Source organism: Halyomorpha halys, unplaced genomic scaffold (assembly GCF_000696795.3).
Source record: "Halyomorpha halys isolate HHAL.00 unplaced genomic scaffold, Hhal_1.1 Scaffold2548.1, whole genome shotgun sequence".
Classification (NCBI taxonomy): domain Eukaryota; kingdom Metazoa; phylum Arthropoda; class Insecta; order Hemiptera; family Pentatomidae; genus Halyomorpha; species Halyomorpha halys.
Genome location: NW_027106405.1, coordinates 1 through 19,082, shown reverse-complemented (window position 1 = coordinate 19,082; position 19,082 = coordinate 1). Strand labels below are relative to the sequence as shown.

The window sequence follows — 19,082 nt, the reverse complement described above, 5'->3', positions numbered from 1 at the left end:
AAATCATAATTTATTTTTGTTTTTAACTTTACTTTTCTCTCTTATTAAGAATTATTATTTTTATCTATTTATTTTATCTTAATTTTTTTTATTTCTAACATTGTATATAGTTAGGGATGTTTTTCATATGAGACTATACCCCCCCCCCATAGTCAATTGTTAAAAAAAAAAAATGTAACTCTTGCATTAACCATGTAAGGCCCACCAGCCCAAAAGAAGTTTAGATCGCTCTCTAAAATAATGTATGTGGTCATTTACAAAACAATCATAAGGCCAGTGGTAATCAATGGGTATGAAACATGGCTCTTGAAAAGAAAAGAGAAAGGTATTGAGGATATGGGGAGGAGTCTTGGAGAATTGGATTTGGAGAAGGAATAGCTGATGGAACTGTTTGGAGAACCCAACATCGTGGCTTTAGTAAGAAACCTGAAAAGAGGATGGACATCCCCAGATCAGATGGATGGATGACGCGGAAGAGGTTCTAAAGCGGTTACATGTTGAAAGATGGAGAGAGAAGAGAGCAAGAGATTGGTTGGCTGTGGTGAAGGCCCGGGGTTCTTGTAGGCAGTGCCACAATAATAATAATAAGGGTACCCACTTTATGAGGCTGGGTGTAACCTGGGTGGCTCCCGAACCCAGAGAGCAGGCTCATGGCTACAATGTAACAGAAAATAATCATCTGCCACAGCTACCCACTCATACACTAATTACTTTTAATTTTGTTTATTTGAACTGATATTCTGTTTCCATGAATATTTTGAGTTAGGTTTTACTTTCACCTAAATAACTATGAAATATTGGAAGATCATTGATTGACCCTGGTCCGGTTGCGATCAAGGAAAGAACTCAAATAGTAATAAAACTATTTAATGTGAGCCAACATTGCACCCCACGTTGGAGGGCTAAAAAGGATACAAACACTAAAATAAGATAACAGAGTAAGAAAATTGATAACATGAAATAAAATTGAGTAAAGGTGTGACATAATTATGATTTAAAATATTTGAAAATTTAAATAAAAATGAACTAAGTAAATTAAAGAAAATAAAAATATCATGTACAGTGAAACATCAAATTAAATACGAATTACAAAAAGGTATTAGACAATTAATGAAAATGGAAATAATAAATAAAAAATAGATGAAAAAGAAATATAAATAACGGTAAACACTAAAAGACAGAAAAAGAGGAATAAAAATAAAGGAAAAAATGAACAAAGTAACACCTTTTGTAATTCTTATTTAGTTAAAATGTTTCAATGTACATCTCATTTCTATTTTCTTATTTTTTATTAATTAATTTTTTTTTTAAATGTTCACATATTTTAAATCATAATTATGCCACGCCCTTGTTTAATTTTATTTCATGTTATTTATTTTCTTACTTTGTCGAGTTATTTTAGTGTTTGTATCTTTTCTAGCTCTGATAAAGTCCTGCGAAGTGGGGGGAAACATTGGTTCACATTAAACAGTTTTATTGCAATTTGAGTTTTTCCTTTGACCGCACCTGGACCACCTTCCTTTTATGAATATGAAATATATAGTAATCCATCGTGAATACTAAAAAATTTTATGTTTACAAATGAAAATGGATTAATATAATCTCAAAGGTGGTGATAAATAGAAGTTGTGTTATATGCTCACCATATTTTTAGAGCTTATTACAGAGTTGGGCAACTATGAATCTAAAAGCTGAAATTGCCATGGATACGATATTTATTTATCTATGATTCATTCATGATTAAGGGTTGTATCCATGGCAATTTTAACTATTAGTTTCAACAATAGCTAATTTTCGCCCATCTCTGGCTTAGTAGTATTTTGTCACGTGTTCTATATTGTCTTAGATTATTATTATAACTAACTATATAGGATATAATTATTATAAAGATTATACTGAAAGATAAGAGCTTTATTTTCTTTTAAATTAACTACTATTAACATTGTATGCTTTAATAGAACATTTTTCAAATGTCAATTATAAAATCATTATTATACATATATATATAAATATACAAATCAATTGGTAATTAATTTACAAAGACTTTATTAAATATTTTAAACAGGTACAAAAGCATTAAATACACTAAAATTTTACAAAACCTGTGAAAATGACATACAAGATTCGCATATAAGGAAAAGTCCAACTTCTTTGTCTTTCAATAGTGCAAATTGAGCAGAATCAGGACAGCCTTCGTTGTGAGTTCTTAACGCCATATCAAGAGAGTATTTAAAAGTTTGCAATGAGTCTACAGGAGGAAACTGAGATTGGCACTTAATACACGAAATACAATTATTACCATTGACAAGAACCGATTTTTCACAAATGGGACAAATAACTTGATTTTCCCATTCGGAATTAAAATTTGCCTCTTCCTCGGCCAATATTCTATCATACTCTTCAATAAGCCAGTAATCTGAAATCAATATAAAATTATATATTTCTATAAAATTATTTATTTCCATTTTTTACCAATTTAATATCACATTTTTATTGAGGTTTTTGCTTTAGCCAGTGGTATGGATGCCTAGTAAAATCCTGTGGATTATCAGAGCCTTTTGAAGTGGAATATGGCCTAAGACAGGGTGACCCAATAGCTCTTCTCCTGTTTAATATCGCTCTACAAGTAATCATAAATAGAGCAGGAATAAATCAGGAAGGAACAGTATTCACAAAGATGACCCAAGTTCTGGCCTATGCAGACGTCATCATCGTAGATCCCTGCAGAGCATTAGGACTGCTTTCAAAGCGATGGATTTCAAAGCATAAGGGATGGGCCTGCATATTAATGGGGAAAAAAAACAAGATTATGCTGTTGGGTAAGAAGCCTCTGGACCAGAGGCAGAGTCACCTTGTAATGGGCCTCTATAATTTCGAAGTGGTAAGAAGTTTTTCTTACCTTGGCTCTATTATCAATGAGAACCAGGATGAAGAAGAAGAAGTTAAAAGCAGAATTGCAGCTGGAAATAGAGCTTATTTCTCCATTGTAAGGCTAATCAAAAGCAAACTTGTTAGCCATACCACCAAGTTCACCCTGTACAAAACGTTGATAAAGCCAGTCGTCACATACGGTGAAGAAACTTGGACCCTAAGCAATAAAAGCATTAACCTGCTAGACAGGTTTGAAAGAGTAATTTTGAGAAGAATCTTAGGGCCCGTATGCGAGAATGGTAATTGGCGAAGAAGGAAAAATGGTGAACTTTTTGGGCTCTATAAGGAATGTAGCATCTCCTCATACATAAGGATACAGAGGCTTAAATGGCTTGGCCATGTAATAAGGATGAGCGAGGAAAGAGTGGCTCATAAACTGTACAGTTACGTTCCGGATGGTGTGTGGCGGCGTGATAGGCCGAAGAGCCGATGGAGGTATGCTGTGAGGCGGGATCTGCGACAACTGAGGATCCCAGTTACCCTTACAGAAGATAGAGAAAGATGGTTGGCAGCCATTGAGCAGGCCAAGGGCAGCTTCATGCGCCTGTCGCACCAGTAAAAGAAGAAGAAGAAGAGATATGGATGACTAGTATATCCTAGACCAAGTTTATAGGGAATTACATACTTTAAAAGGAAAAAAAAAAAAAAAGAGGATTTTTATAATAGTTAACTAAAAAATAGGTAATAACAATATTTCTCGACCTTTTCGCCCCATTTTGAGGGGCATCAGGACTAAAAAAGATATAAAACAACTAAAAATATGCTGACAATGTAGGATAATAAGATAGAAAGGTTTGTAGAAAGGTCACAAATGTTTTGAAACTTTACTTGGATAGTTTTATCTAAACAATAAAAACCAGTCTCAACATGTTGAAAAGATAATATATAAACTATAAAATATTGGAAGTGGGTGAAATAAAAGAATACATAAGTAAGTAAATTGATATACTTAAATAAAAAAATATAAGGGAGAGATAATTAAAGTATTCAGATTATTTTTTGGTCATAAAAAATTTTTTTTGGCAGGATTGTACATGAGCATAAAGGCAATGAAATCTATTTAGATAGAGACATAGATTTCCAAAATTTTGGAGAAAGACTTATCATCTACAACCATAGCTCTAACAAAATTATTTTCAAAATTTCAGATACTCTGATGATGATTATCTCTTACATTTCTACCCTTAAATAACATTTCTAACCTCACTAGATTAACTGTAACTTCATAGCATGGTTAAATTTCAAATGGACCCATTAAGGAAATGAATCTATAGTAAGGATTCACTGGATCATAAACACGATATTAATCATGGCACAGAAACAGTTATATGGATTTAATCAACATTTTGATTAATTAAATAACAAATTATAATAATTAATTAACAAAATGATCAAAAATAATACCTTCTTCTAGCTCATCCAAAGGTTGAGGTTCTTCTTCAGGAATGTCAAGCAACCTAAAAGAAGTCCATAACAAATGTCAGTAAAACATAAATATTATTATTATTACATTAATTATATTAAGATTATTAATGCATAATTATAGGTAAAATAATATATTGCACAAATGGCATGTTTAACTAAAATAGCAATGTACTATTCTCACAGGATGCTAAATTAAACTATCCAAGCATTAAAAATTCAGCATACTTGAAAATTTATAGAATTATAATTAAAAGAAAACTTGTATACAATAAAAATCTTGTAAGGTTGTATTATGCATATGAAAATTAGAATAAAATCAAAAGGATTATATTGCAGGAAGATAGTCCGGGTGGCAATTTTTTTTTTAACTATATAGATATTCCCATCTATATATTAAAAATTTATTTTTACCTTTATAGACTTAGATCCTATGCCGAATCTCTTGTTCAGGTGTGTTGCCTTGGGTTACCGATGAGCCAAGATTTACAAAAATATTAGTCTACTCGAATAGGTATTCCCCACAGGTCTTCTCTCCAGGCCTAGGCACCTCTCCTGTAACCATATATTTTATTTTTTCCGCATTGACTTCTAAGCCAAGTCTTTTAGCAGGACCCACTAGAGCAAGGAAAGCGTTTGACACAGCCTGGAAGGAACGTTCTATGCTATCTATATCATCCGCATACGCAAGGAGCTGTGCAGATCTATTAAAGATGTTGCCATTGGTCTGTATCACAGCATCTCTCACTGCCTTCTCGAGTGATTAACAATAAATAGTTTTCTTCTACTATTTTCATACCTTTATTGACCACCCTGACTATCTTCCTACAATCTACATCATACAGACAACTACCTTCTCCCAAAAGGATATAGTTGCTCACATGATGAAACATACTATTGTTATATTTTGTTTTAAATTAAAATAAAACAGTTAAAAAACAAAATAGAACCTTAATTATGTCTTTTATTATGACTAGCCTTTAAACATTTCTTTCAAATAATATTTAATACATTACCAAGATGTACCCCCTGTCTGCCAAAAGGCACGCCAATCCCAATTTTACAAATTATATAACCGTTCATTTAATTATACTTCTTGTTGCTCAAATCGTATGAGTGTAATTAATATGTGTTCTGTAGATCAGAATGTATTATTTTTTATAAGATAGTGTATGTAAAATAAAATATTAAAGTGATCACTAAAATCGTTTTTATATAATACAGAGATCTCACTGGCTCAACTGTAATTTAGAAAAAGGGTGTTCAGAAGTTAACATTTCTATATAGTGTAAGTTGAAACATCAAATGTGAAATAAATTCTATCATGATAAGTACAATGGGTATAAGTCACTTTTATTAATTTGTTTTGTGATATACAGTAGATGTTTACATTATAATATTCAAGTTGACCAATATTTTTTTTGTTTCATAATAGGCCCCATATGTTAACTGATGTTTACACTATTCTAGCCTAATACTTGATGATTGCTCATTAATTTCAGTTAAATCTAACCAAAAAAGTTCAAATCAACACTAACAAGTTGTGCTATATTCACTCTGAATGTTTTATATACACTAACTAAAATAAAGTATCAGTAGAATTAAAAATGATTCCTTCAATTATTAAAATGCTAAAATATGAATTTGATTAGAGGAACATTTAGATTAAACGATTTTGTAGAGAACATGAAACATGAACGCTCACGATTCAGTTACCAAGCATTTATTCTATAACAGTGGTCACATTACCTTTGCATACTTCTCCAGATCTGTTAAGGAGGATAAGTGTATTCTAAATATTTGAAATGTTGAAGTGAAACTTCAGTGAATGAAATTGATAACTCATTGAAATATTAAACTAAAACTTCAAACAGTACCTTGATACCTAATTGAAATTATCAGCATACTGTCAACCTAATAATTAATTCAACACAATACTATAGGAAAAACAAGTAATCAAGGTATATAAAATATAAAACATTAAAATGGGATCATCCTCAAAGGGATAGGTTCTGATAACAGAATCTTACCTGTTGTTGAAAGTGCTACTGGTGAGTGATTCGACTTCTTCTTTTAGGATTCCACTTAAGGTAGATTTAATCTCATCCAAATTTCTAAATTTATCTAAAAGAGCACACCTACTAGCCCTAATTCTTGCGTGACATCGCTGAAAATTAAATTTTGGGATGAAACTTCAATTCAGGGAGAAATTAAAGTTCTCAACAGTAAAAGGATACTTACTTCTCTCAAAATATCACGAAATTTAGGGGATTCACCCCGTTTTTTATATAAAGCACTTCTTTTTCTTATCCTGTCATCTAACTTAGGACTTACGAGAATACCCGCCATTTCACCAAATGAAGGACCACTAAATCCGATATTTTGTATTAAACATATATTCATTTTTCAAATGGAAAGAGTATTTAAAGAAATAATATAATTTTAAATAAATTATACGTTTCTTCTAGTTTTTTTAAGGGTACATTTTTTAAAAAGAAAATTAGTAAAATATTTTGTTTTGTTGTGTTGCTTAAACTGTTATTTTCAGGTAGTTGCAGAAAGGTTATGTTATCCTTCTAAGTCGTTCTGGTTTAGAAAGTTTCAACAGTTCGTTAGTTTGTTAGGAGAATTTCGTTCTTTTAGAACTTAGTGCGAATGTTTAAGTCTTACTCTTATTCTGTCTTTATTCTACCATGATGGCTGGAATTTTTGATATTGAACTTCATGATGAAGATAAACTTCATTCCCAAGACTCAGATGATGATACAATTGAAGTTGAAGAGGTGTTTATTTCGAATATGTTAACTATTTTAAATGCATGGATTTTTATAAATCGTGTTATATTCTTACATAATAATAGTAGCATTTGTTATTGATTAAGTTTTATGGTTCACAATCTTATATAAGTGAACTTCAGTAATGGACAGATGTTTTGTTTTTACCTCAAGATTTGTTTTCAGGAATGGACTTGTACTAAACCATTGTTTAGCTTTCTTTTGAAATATATCGTTGCTGTTAAAGTTCAAATGTTTTTAAGACTTATTTATCATTTTTTAAAACTTAACATGGTATATTTGTCAAATTTATTTATTTTTTTTTTTTTAATTAATTCATGATTTTTCTCAAGAACATTGGTTGTGTGGAAGTGAAACACAATAAGTTCAAATTTTCAAGGTGTGAGTTTCTCTCTTCTGGAATAACACAATTTGAGATGTTATGAGTTAATTTAGTGTATACTAAGTGTTTCTTTGTGTATGGTATGCTCCTTTGTGTATGGTATGCTCAATACATTTTGGACAATGCTGTTCAGTATATATAAAACAGTTTCAATTTACGTAAAGCTTGATAATTTTGGATCAAATGGATCATCTCTATGCAAGCTAACAATTTAAAACAGCTAATGTTCTAAAAACTATGTAGTCGACAGACACATGTTTAAAATGTGTTATATTTATTGATTCATGAAACAGTATGTCCATTTACATACGTTATTTTTTTATGTTCTACAAAATAAGACAAAAATCCTCTATTAGGTAATGAGTTCATTAAAACACAAAAATTAAATGAAAATAATAAAAATTAAAACAAAAAAAAATTAATTGTTCATTATTCTTGAAAATTTGTGTGTGGTGATCATAAATGTTTTAAATTTCAGTTTTGTTTTTTTTTAAGTTGTATTGAAATTTTAAAATACTTATATATTTTTGAGTGAATACCATTTTATGTGAATAGTCGTGTTTCCATATGACGATTCACAGTTGAGGGTATTATTTTTATTTTAGGATATGAGCAGTCATCATGAATAAAAATTCATTTAATAATGTTGTTTTATTTTTTAGTGAAACAACTTATATAAATATATATTAGAATCATGCATTTGGTTGGTATTTTTTGTTTTAGTAATTAAAAAATGCATTGTGATATCTAAAGTGTTGAGTTTATCTGATCTGAAACATTTATAGTTAAATTTATATATAATTGTAGTTTAATATTTGTCGTTTGTCCTATGAATTACTACTGCAGAACACTGAACGTTCTTTTATGTGAATAATACTACAATCGACCCTGGAATTTAATCTCATGTGCAAAGAACTCAGAAATTTTCACTTCTGAATTCCTAAATGGATCATTTCCCCGATAAAGTTTTAAGAAAATCTGACTAGGTATTTCAGAATTTTATGAATGGGTTCATACTTAGTTATTATTTTATTTTGTATTATCTAATTTTGATAATTAGATATACTTGTGGTTTCTGCCATATTTACAAAAATTCTTTTCTATTTTCCTCAGAAACACATGTTTATTGTAGTAATTTATTTTGGACAAAGTAGACAATCAAGTTCCGATTTGTTATATTCCAGACAGTTATTTTTTTCTTAGCCATACTTAAAATCTCTTTTTAAAGTCCATGTTTGTTACCATAATGCTTAAAAGGTTGTGCAGAAAAGGGTTGACTATTTATTGTCAGAATGTTTGTCTGACATTAGGCAGGGTGAATAAAACATCCATTTCATCATGTTTTATTTATTGTCTTGCTTGCATTTCAACAGACAAATAAGTTAGTTCATAAATGCTATGTAGATTTGATAGGATACCGATTTAAAAAAAAAAAATTAATTTAAGGTATAATGCATATCTATTACATAATTTAAATAAAAAACAAAACATAAAAACTTTGAATTATTTGTAAATCTAAAGCAGTTTGGGGTATTTCAAAATACATTTCATTCATATAGTATTTTAGGGCGCAAAATACAAAATATTTTGTATTGTGCATCTTTGTGTTCTTGGGTAACATGGGAACATTACTTGGGAATATTTCAGATGCATGGAGAAAACTATTTTAAATAGAAAATACTTATTTCCTATTTATAATAGATTTATTTCGAAATTCATGATTTTGTGTTTAAAATACTTTTCTTCCTAAATACAGTTGTTTTTAATTTTAATTCTTTTTATTAAAAACACTAAAATTATTTTGTATTTGGAAAAAAAATAAAATCTGCTTTTGCTAAACTCTGGTCTACAGAATTCATGATGTTTTGCACACTGAAATTTTATATTTTAATACGTAAAGCTGCATTTTTATTTTTTAATGAAACAGTTAATTCTATGAATTTCAAATTGTATTACTTATTTATTTAGAAATAAATATATTTTTTTATTTTATCATTATCTTCAGTTATTGGATTTTTTTTTTTTTTTTTTTGCACCTGGTACTGATCATTCTCTTTTCATTACACTGAGAGCATGAGAGGTCAATGTGGTCGTGAAGAGAGATAAGGGTCCAAACCAAGATATTTGTTATCTCACTAATCAAATCAGCAGACTGGTTTGTTATAGACGTGTAAAGGCATTTTCCAAGTATATCTTATATGGATTGAATATCTTATCTAAGTAAACTTGGGTTCAGTTTCAGATAATTGGTTTTCTGTTGTATATATAAATTTTTAGCCACCTAAAATTAATAAATAAAGAAATAATTTCTAAACTTAAACTTAAAACTTTTTGTATGAATTTGTTAATAATTCTTTTGATACTTTTTCCCATTGTTAAAGAGACTTTTATTATCAACCAACATTTCAGAGTACTCCTCCGTCTTCAGGCTCTCTACCAATTTAAAAAAATTGAACTCATTGCACACACATTTTTTTTTTACATGCATTATTACTTAAAATCTTTTTATTTATAATTTTTTTTAAAAAATAAAGATAAGAAAAATTTATTAAAGTTTTAAAACACAACTTCTTTATATCCTCTCCTAACTTTCTTTATTTTTCTCCGTTTCAGCCCTAAGATTATTTTCAGGGAAACTTTAATTTAATGTAAACAAGTTTTAAATTTTCAATTATAGGCTATTATTTTTTATATCAATTCATCTTTAAGAAAATTATACTTACAAGCCCCTTTATTATCACAGTTTAATAAAATTGAAATAAAAAGAAGCTAGTGTGTTACATATTTCAAGTTGATTGATAGAAAAATATAATTATGAATGAAATGACTTTGTTGATATAGCCTGTTATTGAAAATTTTAAACTTCAGTACATCAAGAGGTTTAAAAAATTTTAAACTTCAATTTATGTTTCTTTAAATGATGGTTATCTTTTTTTGTTCTATAGCCCTAATGAAGACCATTAACTCAGGTTGAATAAATAATGTTTGTTTATGTTTTTTTTTGGTGGACCACAAATTGATTGAATACGCATTATTTTAAAATAACATTAATTAAAAATTTGTATATATTATCTTGCACAACTAAATTTTTCTGTATCACAAATCTGCATAGCTTGTCATTAAATTTGTTAATAATGAAATAAAATTGTAGAGATTTGACATAGGGAGCTATAACAATTTTTAATTAATGTTATTTTATTAAAAAATGGGTGTGCAATTTGTATTATTTTTTATTTTTGAATTTTTTCGTTTTTTAATTTGTAGAGAGCCCTGAAAACGTATAACTCCAAAATTTTGGTTACAAATATGTTTTTTGTTTTTTTTAAAAAAAAGAATGTGGGGTTTATTTTAATTTTTTTAAAAGTAAAACCTTTAGAAAATACAAATCTTTAAAGATTTATAATATAAAATTTAAACTTTCCATTGTAGAAGTGCTGCGTATGATATGAAAAAATAAACCATTATCATATTATTGTAATAGTGCTTTTTTGTGTCCACTCCTCAGAATAAAATAACTGCATGATTTTTAAGAGATAATATGAGCCCTTCAGTTGCCAGAATATCAAACTCCGATTTCATCAGCTTTCAGAAAAATTGTGTTTATTATAATTCTCATCGGAATATTCTAACCTTTTCTTCTTTTTGCAAAAGGCAGCAGTATAAAAAAAATATCAAGTTACTATGATCCATTGGTTATTAACCGTGGATATCAAATGAAAAGAAGATGGATGGAGGAACATTCAGTGGAGAACAATAGCAGAACATATTTTATTAGCGACAATTTTTCAGCCAGAATTTCAGACCTTTATGAGGTCTGAGTACAAAATAACAACCATAGGGAATACAAGGAAAAACAGAATAACAAGAAAATAATAAATATAGATACATGATATATCTGCTTTTACATTCATTCATTGTGGTTATTTTGTTTTTTGTGCTTGGCCCTGATGTATGAAATTTTGCTGAAACATTGTCACTAATAAAATAAATTTTACTTGTTTTGTTCTTCCCTGACTCCATCACCATTCATATTCTCCACATGTTACTAAAATTAATATTCTGCATTAAATAATTTATTCAATCATATATTATTGTAGAATGAATACTCAAAATGAAGAGTTTTATTTTATGTGGTTAGTCATCTTATCAACTGAAACACACTGTTGCTTTGCTTTGATAATGGTAAATCTGATGATTTTTTTTTTTAATTTTGTGTTAGTGGAATTCCATAGGTCGTGTCAATTGGAGAACGACCGCACAAGACCGAGCTACATGGCGAAGGTTCATTGAGGAGGCCAAGGTCCAAATTAGGCTGTAGCGTCACGGATAAATAGATAGATACATAGGTTGTGTCGCTGTAGACTGGCGTTAATTTTTTACAACCATACTAGATTAGTTCCGGTCTATGATAATACTATCTTTGAAATGCATCCAATCCATAATTAAATAAAAACTTTTCTTGGTTACATGCATTCTGATTGATTAGCACAGAGTGGCTCTGAGACCATACCTGTTACCCCAGATTCTGTATGTTGCACAAGCCTAAACTACATAAAAAGTAATATAAAGCCAAACTTTACTGGCTAAATAAAAGACAGCATCAATCTAAACTGTTTCTAGACGAATCCTGTAGGGGCCGAAGTCATATACTGCTTCAGTGGGACTCAAGTTCTTTCTAGAAAATTACAGGATCATCCTTATGCAGATTCTATAATGCTGAGGATGAAACGACATACCACATTATTTGTTGGTGTTGTCAATTTGCAGGACTGAGATTTGCGCTGTTTGGTGTTGATTACGTTGTGGACTCCAAGCAGTTGTAATTGATCAATCCCTCAAGCATATTAAGATTGATAAAATTTACAAATTTCAAGCTTTAATAAGCTGGTTATAATATCATGGTGTTTCTAACACTTCAGCGTTGTAATGTGGATTGCACACAATAGGCATAATAGGCCACATTTAATACAGAAAAAAAATCAAAACTTTTTTTGACCGATATGTTTTATATGCTACTACCAAAACAAAGCAGTGATATTTTGTCCTGACTGTATCCAATAGTGTAAGGTCATAAATGAAAAATCTACCGTTTCTCTCCTATCCTCTTTATGGAATAAGCTTTTTAGGATCTTCTTTTCATTCTTTCTCATTACCCTAAATTTGCCTGATAATTATTAGTAATTAAAAGAATTATTATGGGATAACTTTCCAACCCAGTGAGTGAAATAAACTTGGCCTTTACATCTTCAGCTTATGCCATCTTAACAACATAATACAAAACTGAGTGGTTATACTTTAACTGACATGAATTTATATTTTTAAATAGCAATTAAAAAACTTAAATTGAAAACTTTTTTTCAGGGTGATTACGACCAGGAGCCTAACTTGAATGATATTCTTGAGTAAGTATAATGTTATTTTATATATTCATTCTTATGGAACTGTATTATGAACTTTGATATTTTTTACTTTATTTATTTAATACCAGATCGGCCTGGTTGGTCTTACATGGTTGATATAACAGTTACATTTTTTTTTTTTAACAGTTGATTATAGGCAGTATAGTCTCATACAAAAGACACCCATAACTTTATACAAAGTTATAATTTAAAAAGAAAGTAATAATATAAAATAAATAGATAAAAATAAAAATTCTTAATAAAAGAGAAAAGTTAAGTTACTAACAAAAATAACTACACTCCTAGACTTACCAAAACAAACAATTGCCCTGTAATGGGTTAAAAAAAAAAAAAGGAATGAACTTTGATGAAGTATATTCCTCTGAGATAAATTACATTATATAAGAAAAATTAACCCATTTCTGCCCAAGGATAGATATAATATAATTTTTTATACATGTTTTATTTCTACTGATGTCAAAATTATTCATTTGGCAAATTTGAAAATTATTTCTCATCGGAAACTAGTTTTTTTTAGAAGATAGTCAAGGGTACGTTCAGTAATGATACACAAATAAGTAAAACTTGAACTTATGGTCAACAATAAACACTTATTTTTTGTAATAATATTTATATTTGCATCTGGACAACCTTGGGAGTTAAGAGTACAAATGTAAAAAGATATGGCTGCATGGAAATAGTTTTTATCAGATTCAAAGAATAAAAAAATATATATTAAATCTGTACCTCTACAACCCATCAAGAGTCAGGGATGCAATACTTTGTAAGGAAGTACTATTACTAGACCAATGTTTATGCAAGGAGGTGATTTGGTCAGAATCACACTCGACTGCCAGATTTTTTATCTAATTAAGTTTACCCACTTTATGAGGCCTGGTGAACCCCGGAGGGCTACCGAACCCACTGGCCGAATTGAACTGGGGTCTTTGGAGTTAATAGTACAGTGCTTTACCACTGAGCTACCCACTCCCACAATTCAATGACTGAAAATAAAAAAACTGTGGATAAAAATAACCAACTAAAAAAAATGCTAAATTTGAGCACAGGGGCATTTTGGTCTTGGCGTATATCTTGGAGGGTAAAAAAGAAAAGTCATTGAACTATCTTCGAAATTTTGTATACTAATTATAAACACTCGAAATTAATTCCAACAAGAAATGAGAATATATCTTAAAATAAAAAAAATTATTATGTATAAATGTATCTCTTGGAAGGAATGGGTTGATAATATTTTTAACAGCATTGTTTGTATATAACTGAATATTTTCTCTCCATCACTGTCTAACTGTATAACATGGAACATGTCTATCGTCTGATTCTAGTAATTTAACATATTGATATTAAACTTAAAATTAGAAAGTAGTTTACTTGTGAGTTTAATGGTGCCAGATATGTTTGTATAAAATAAAAGTCTATTTACTAACTCAAATCCAGACATTGTTAATTCTTAAAAAAGTTGGGTTAGTTTCATTTACGCATAAATAAATAAATATTAATATAACTCAAATGCCAGTGATACCAATATTACTCTCTCTAAACCATAATTAAAGAACTATCAACAATAATTTTCTAAGAGCTATGTGATTCTCAAACCATTCTCTAGTCAAATGTACACCCTTTAAGATTCTATTACATTCCCTTAGTCTTATCTAAACTTTAAAAACATCCATTTAAGTTTTCCAAACACATATTTTTCCTCATAGCCCTTTTAGTAATATTTACTTTTTTCTTTTTAGATCAGAAGATGTTGAAACTGTTCAGTTATCTGAACAAAATGTCAATTCTGGTAAAGAAAAAGCAGGTCCAAAGGATTTCGAGTTGACAAAAGTATTAGGTAAAGGAGGCTATGGTAAAGTTTTCCAAGTTAAAAAAATTACTGGAAAAGATTCTGGTACCATTTTTGCCATGAAAGTCCTGAGAAAGGCTTCAATCGTCAGAAATCAAAAGGATACTGCTCACACTAAAGCAGAACGCAATATTTTAGAAGCTGTTAAGGTACATTTATACAATTTTGTTATATAATTTTATGTTTATATTATATCAATTTTATAATAAAATTCTATATTATCTATACTTTTCTACATTGTTTCTTACAGCATCCGTTCATCGTAGACCTCATGTATGCTTTTCAAACAGATGGAAAATTATACCTCATTTTAGAATTTTTGAGCGGCGGAGAATTATTCATGCATTTAGAAAGAGAGGGAATATTCTTAGAGGATACTGCTTGGTTTGTTGTTTTCAAATTTATAAAACCCTGTAGTATTTTTCCCTAATTACTCTTTCTCATTTTATTTATTTGGATTTTAGCTTTTACTTGTCAGAAATAATACTAGCTTTGGAACATTTGCATCGGCAAGGAATTATTTACAGGTGAGGAGAATCATTTGAACATAAAATGATTTTTTTTATTTTAAGTGTTTTCAATAATGAACCTTTGTAATTGGCTAATAACTAAAAACTTAACTACTTTCCTCTCAATAATAATTTGACCTTGTTCAAAAAAATCAAAAGTTTGTTCCAACCTCATAACTAACAAAAAAAAAAAAGAAAGTATGGATTATTAGCAGAGGTACTCATATTTTATAAATCATATTTTATTTATCTACTATTAGTAATCCATGACTCCATTCCTCAGAATACTCGTCATCTCCTAGTATCATCTCGCTTTTACCCATTTCTAGTACAGTTCCTTGGTCTACAGAGGGCTATCTGCAGGACTAGAGTTGAGGCTGAAGAGACTCATGAGGTGCTTTGTAAGATTTATCTTTGGGTTTCCCAGGCGCTCTCATGTCTCCTGTTGGTATACAGAGTTGAAGTGGCTCTATCCAACCTCCCGAAAGCAGTACCTCCTTGGTGTTTTCCTATTCCAAGTCTTAAAATTCAAAAAACCTACCTATACCCTTGATTTCCTCAGAATATGCTCATCTATCCTTTCATTAAACACCAGATTCCAACCGATTGATTTATATATCCCCTCCTATAGAACCACCTCCTTTTGGAATTCTCTTCCCATTTCCATTCACTAATCCTTATCCATTTTCTCCTTTAAATAACACCTACTCCTTCATGTGCTACATAACCATACCTCCGCATCAATGTGAACAATGTATATAGCCCATATATTGATTATTAAAAAAAAAAAAGTACTTGAACCTAATGTTTTAATGTAATTATAACTGCATACTGAAACTTTCTAAATGTTTGCAAGACTATTAATCCTAATATGTAATCCTGTATTTATTCTTAGGGAACTTTTGTCCCAGAATATAATTATTTTTTCATTGAGTTATATAAATCTTGACTCTTCCTCTCTGGTTTGTATTAGGTTGTAACCTCTAGACAGCCATCAGGGGTTGGCAAAAATGTCTACTTGCCGTACTAATTTCCTGCACCTGTACTAATATTTCTAAATGTTAAAATATGTTTTACTTATATTTCTAGCTATTTTAAGTTAAATATTTAATTTTTATTTTATAGAGATCTAAAGCCTGAAAATATTTTACTCGACGCTCAAGGACATGTCAAATTGACTGATTTTGGTTTGTGTAAGGAGCACGTCGTTGAAGGAATAATGACCCATACATTCTGTGGAACTATTGAATACATGTAAGCAATTTTATATCTATATATTTTTTTTCTGTCTACTAGTTTTCCTCAAGGTAGTATCCTCGGTCTTATCTTTTACACGGTCTATACAGCTGACACCTCAAACAATCCTAATACTATCCTCACCATATACGCCGATAACAAATGTGTGCTCGCAGTTAATAATAACCCTTTAATTGTATCCCATACTCTCTAGTCCCTTATCACAATCCTAGAAGAATGGTGTCGAAATTGGAGGATTAAAATTAATCCCATCAAATCACCTTTACCCTTTGTCATAACCCTACCTTCTGCTCTATAGTATCCTATAATAATATTACTCTTACCTCTGTTGATCAGATCCACTACCTCGGACTACATCTTGACAAACAACTTACTTGGAATCCTCACACTAGACTGTAGACAGGAAACTGCTTGTCGATTCCGACTATTATAACATTTACTAGACAAACAACCTAAACTTTCAATTCATTACTAAAGACTGATCTACATGACTAGAATAAGACCTATACGGATAGACAGAGTTGAGTTTTGGGGCTCCTCTAAACATTTGAATTTGTCTCATATCCAATCCTTACAATTTAATATTTTCCATAAAATCCTCAATGCTCCTTACTCTCAAATAAAAACATCCATAAAGATCTTAGTATTCGATATGTAACTGATCTAGTCTGAACCAAATATCAATCCTTCCATTATAAATTCCATGAACATCCAAACCCACTAGTTTCTAGCTTTGCTTCCTCTTCCATTCCTGGCTATCCTACAAGGGGCTGGAAAGAAGATGGCCTTGAAACCTTCTAATTCATAAAACTGTATTATAATCTAGCATAAAATTTACTGTTGGAAGAAGATGGTTGACTGTATAAAGTAGATTGTTGGATGATAGTCCGGACGGTGGTCAATAAAGGTATCAAAATAGTAAAAGAAAACTTAATTGGGTATTATTAACCCAATTAAGTTTTCTTTTACTATTTTGATACCTTTATTGACTGCCACCTGGACTACCTTCCTATAATAAAATTTACTAGATGTATTTGTGTGTAAATACAGTTATAAATGTCAATAAATAAATATAGAAAAGAAATATATAACTTTTTTTTTATGTGCTTATCTCTTTCTATATTCTGTATTAATAAACCAATTAGTTCGGCATCAATGTTGAGTTCTATTGAACTTCTTTTTTTTTTAATCCTGAGGATTATATAATAAGCTTCTGTACGTCATGATATCCTGATCTGAGAATTCAAGATGAATTAACTATGATCCATTTATTTATTTATTCCTTTTCATTACAAGTTAATTTCTTCTAATTTATCTTGAAGGACAAATCAGGTGAGACAGAATCCACAATATCACTATCTGGTCAAATCTTGGTATTACACCCGTAGAATTCACCCTGGTGGGGAATAAATTACGATGAATTGGACAGCTCCTAAGGAAGGATGAGATGCTATTGGAGGAAAAAATAAGATCTTTCATTTCTTGAAAGAATCAAATATGGGAGGCATTCAGGAAGCAAGGACTGAACTGTGGAATAGGGGAGAGTAAATATAAGAGAGGGATGATAGGTCCAAGATATCCAGGTATCCTTGCACTACACAACGGTAGAAGAGGATCAGATTATGATAATTATTTTGAAGGACGAGAATATTTTTGGTAACATCTGACCATTGTCTCGCTCTACTCTTAGTCTCGTCTCCCTTCACATCCCTTAGTTTGTGAGGTAACAAACAGGTCTTCAAGCATTACTTGCTGGTTCCTAATCTGAACCAACCTAGCTCCTGAATAAGTATGTCCCTTTTTTTTTTTTTTTTTTTTTTTTTTTTTTTTTTTTTTAATTTTTATTATATTTCACACTTATTTTGCAAATAACGTAGTTTTAAATGATACTTTTACCTCTTTTGCTTAATCCATTAAATGCTTAGTAGTCAAGTTAGTCAATAAACTGTTACTCAACGACTATTTTAATTTAAACTTGGAAAATAATAATAATATTCATTTTGGAATTGATCCCTTTAGATTACTATAACAGGTGGCAAAATCAGGCTTTGGAGCCTTAGAGTAAAATACAAAATAAAAATGAAATTATTAACCATCATAAAATATAATGAAAATAAGGAATTTCAAAAGATAAAAATGAACAACAATAATTAACAGAATATATAAAACAAAAGTAGAGCAAAAACTATATGTTATCTCATAGAACATAAGATGACTAACTTCTGATAATGAATAAAAATAAAATAAAATGATAAATCAAACACAATTTAACTAAAAATAATAAATGAAAAGGTTTCTGCTAATATACATATTTACAAGTATAAATGAAAAACTGAAACATCAATAATTTTTATTATTATAAAAAAGGTAATAATAAAATAAAAAATCCTCTAACTATTCTATTCCTAATCTTAAGAAATAATCCAATAAAAGGAGTAGTGTTGATTATATGAGTCTTTACATGTTTATAGATTTTTCATAAATATTAAAACATCTAATAATATTTATGTTAAATATTAT

The 19,082-nt window shown here is 29.8% G+C and overlaps 3 protein-coding genes across 3 annotated transcripts in view; 1 reads left to right on the top strand and 2 right to left on the bottom strand.

The window, feature by feature from the left end:
* Nucleotides 1-652, bottom strand: part of LOC106691620 (uncharacterized) — a 4,510-nt gene extending 3,858 nt beyond the window's left edge. Inside the window, exon 1 of the mRNA XM_067044746.1 lies at nt 595-652. Coding sequence (XP_066900847.1) covers nt 595-652 — 58 coding nt within the window. The remainder of the gene's footprint in view (nt 1-594) is intronic.
* A 1,370-nt stretch (nt 653-2,022) lies between these two features.
* On the bottom strand, nt 2,023-6,721 carry LOC106691623 (RPA-interacting protein alpha). Its single transcript, XM_014437451.3, has 4 exons — nt 6,595-6,721; nt 6,384-6,520; nt 4,336-4,388; nt 2,023-2,416 (listed from the first exon to the last, which is right to left on the bottom strand). Exons 1-4 carry the CDS (start codon nt 6,700-6,702, stop codon nt 2,094-2,096), a joined length of 621 nt encoding a protein of 206 aa, XP_014292937.2. The 5' UTR covers nt 6,703-6,721; the 3' UTR covers nt 2,023-2,093.
* Nucleotides 6,722-7,016: 295 nt separating this feature from the next.
* LOC136795133 (ribosomal protein S6 kinase beta-1-like) lies at nt 7,017-17,429 on the top strand. The gene is made up of 6 exons (XM_067044747.1): nt 7,017-7,136; nt 12,892-12,932; nt 14,687-14,945; nt 15,047-15,180; nt 15,261-15,323; nt 16,431-17,429. The coding sequence occupies exons 1-6, from the start codon at nt 7,047-7,049 to the stop codon at nt 16,561-16,563; spliced, it is 720 nt and encodes a 239-aa protein (XP_066900848.1). The 5' UTR covers nt 7,017-7,046; the 3' UTR covers nt 16,564-17,429.
* Nucleotides 17,430-19,082: the final 1,653 nt, after the last annotated feature.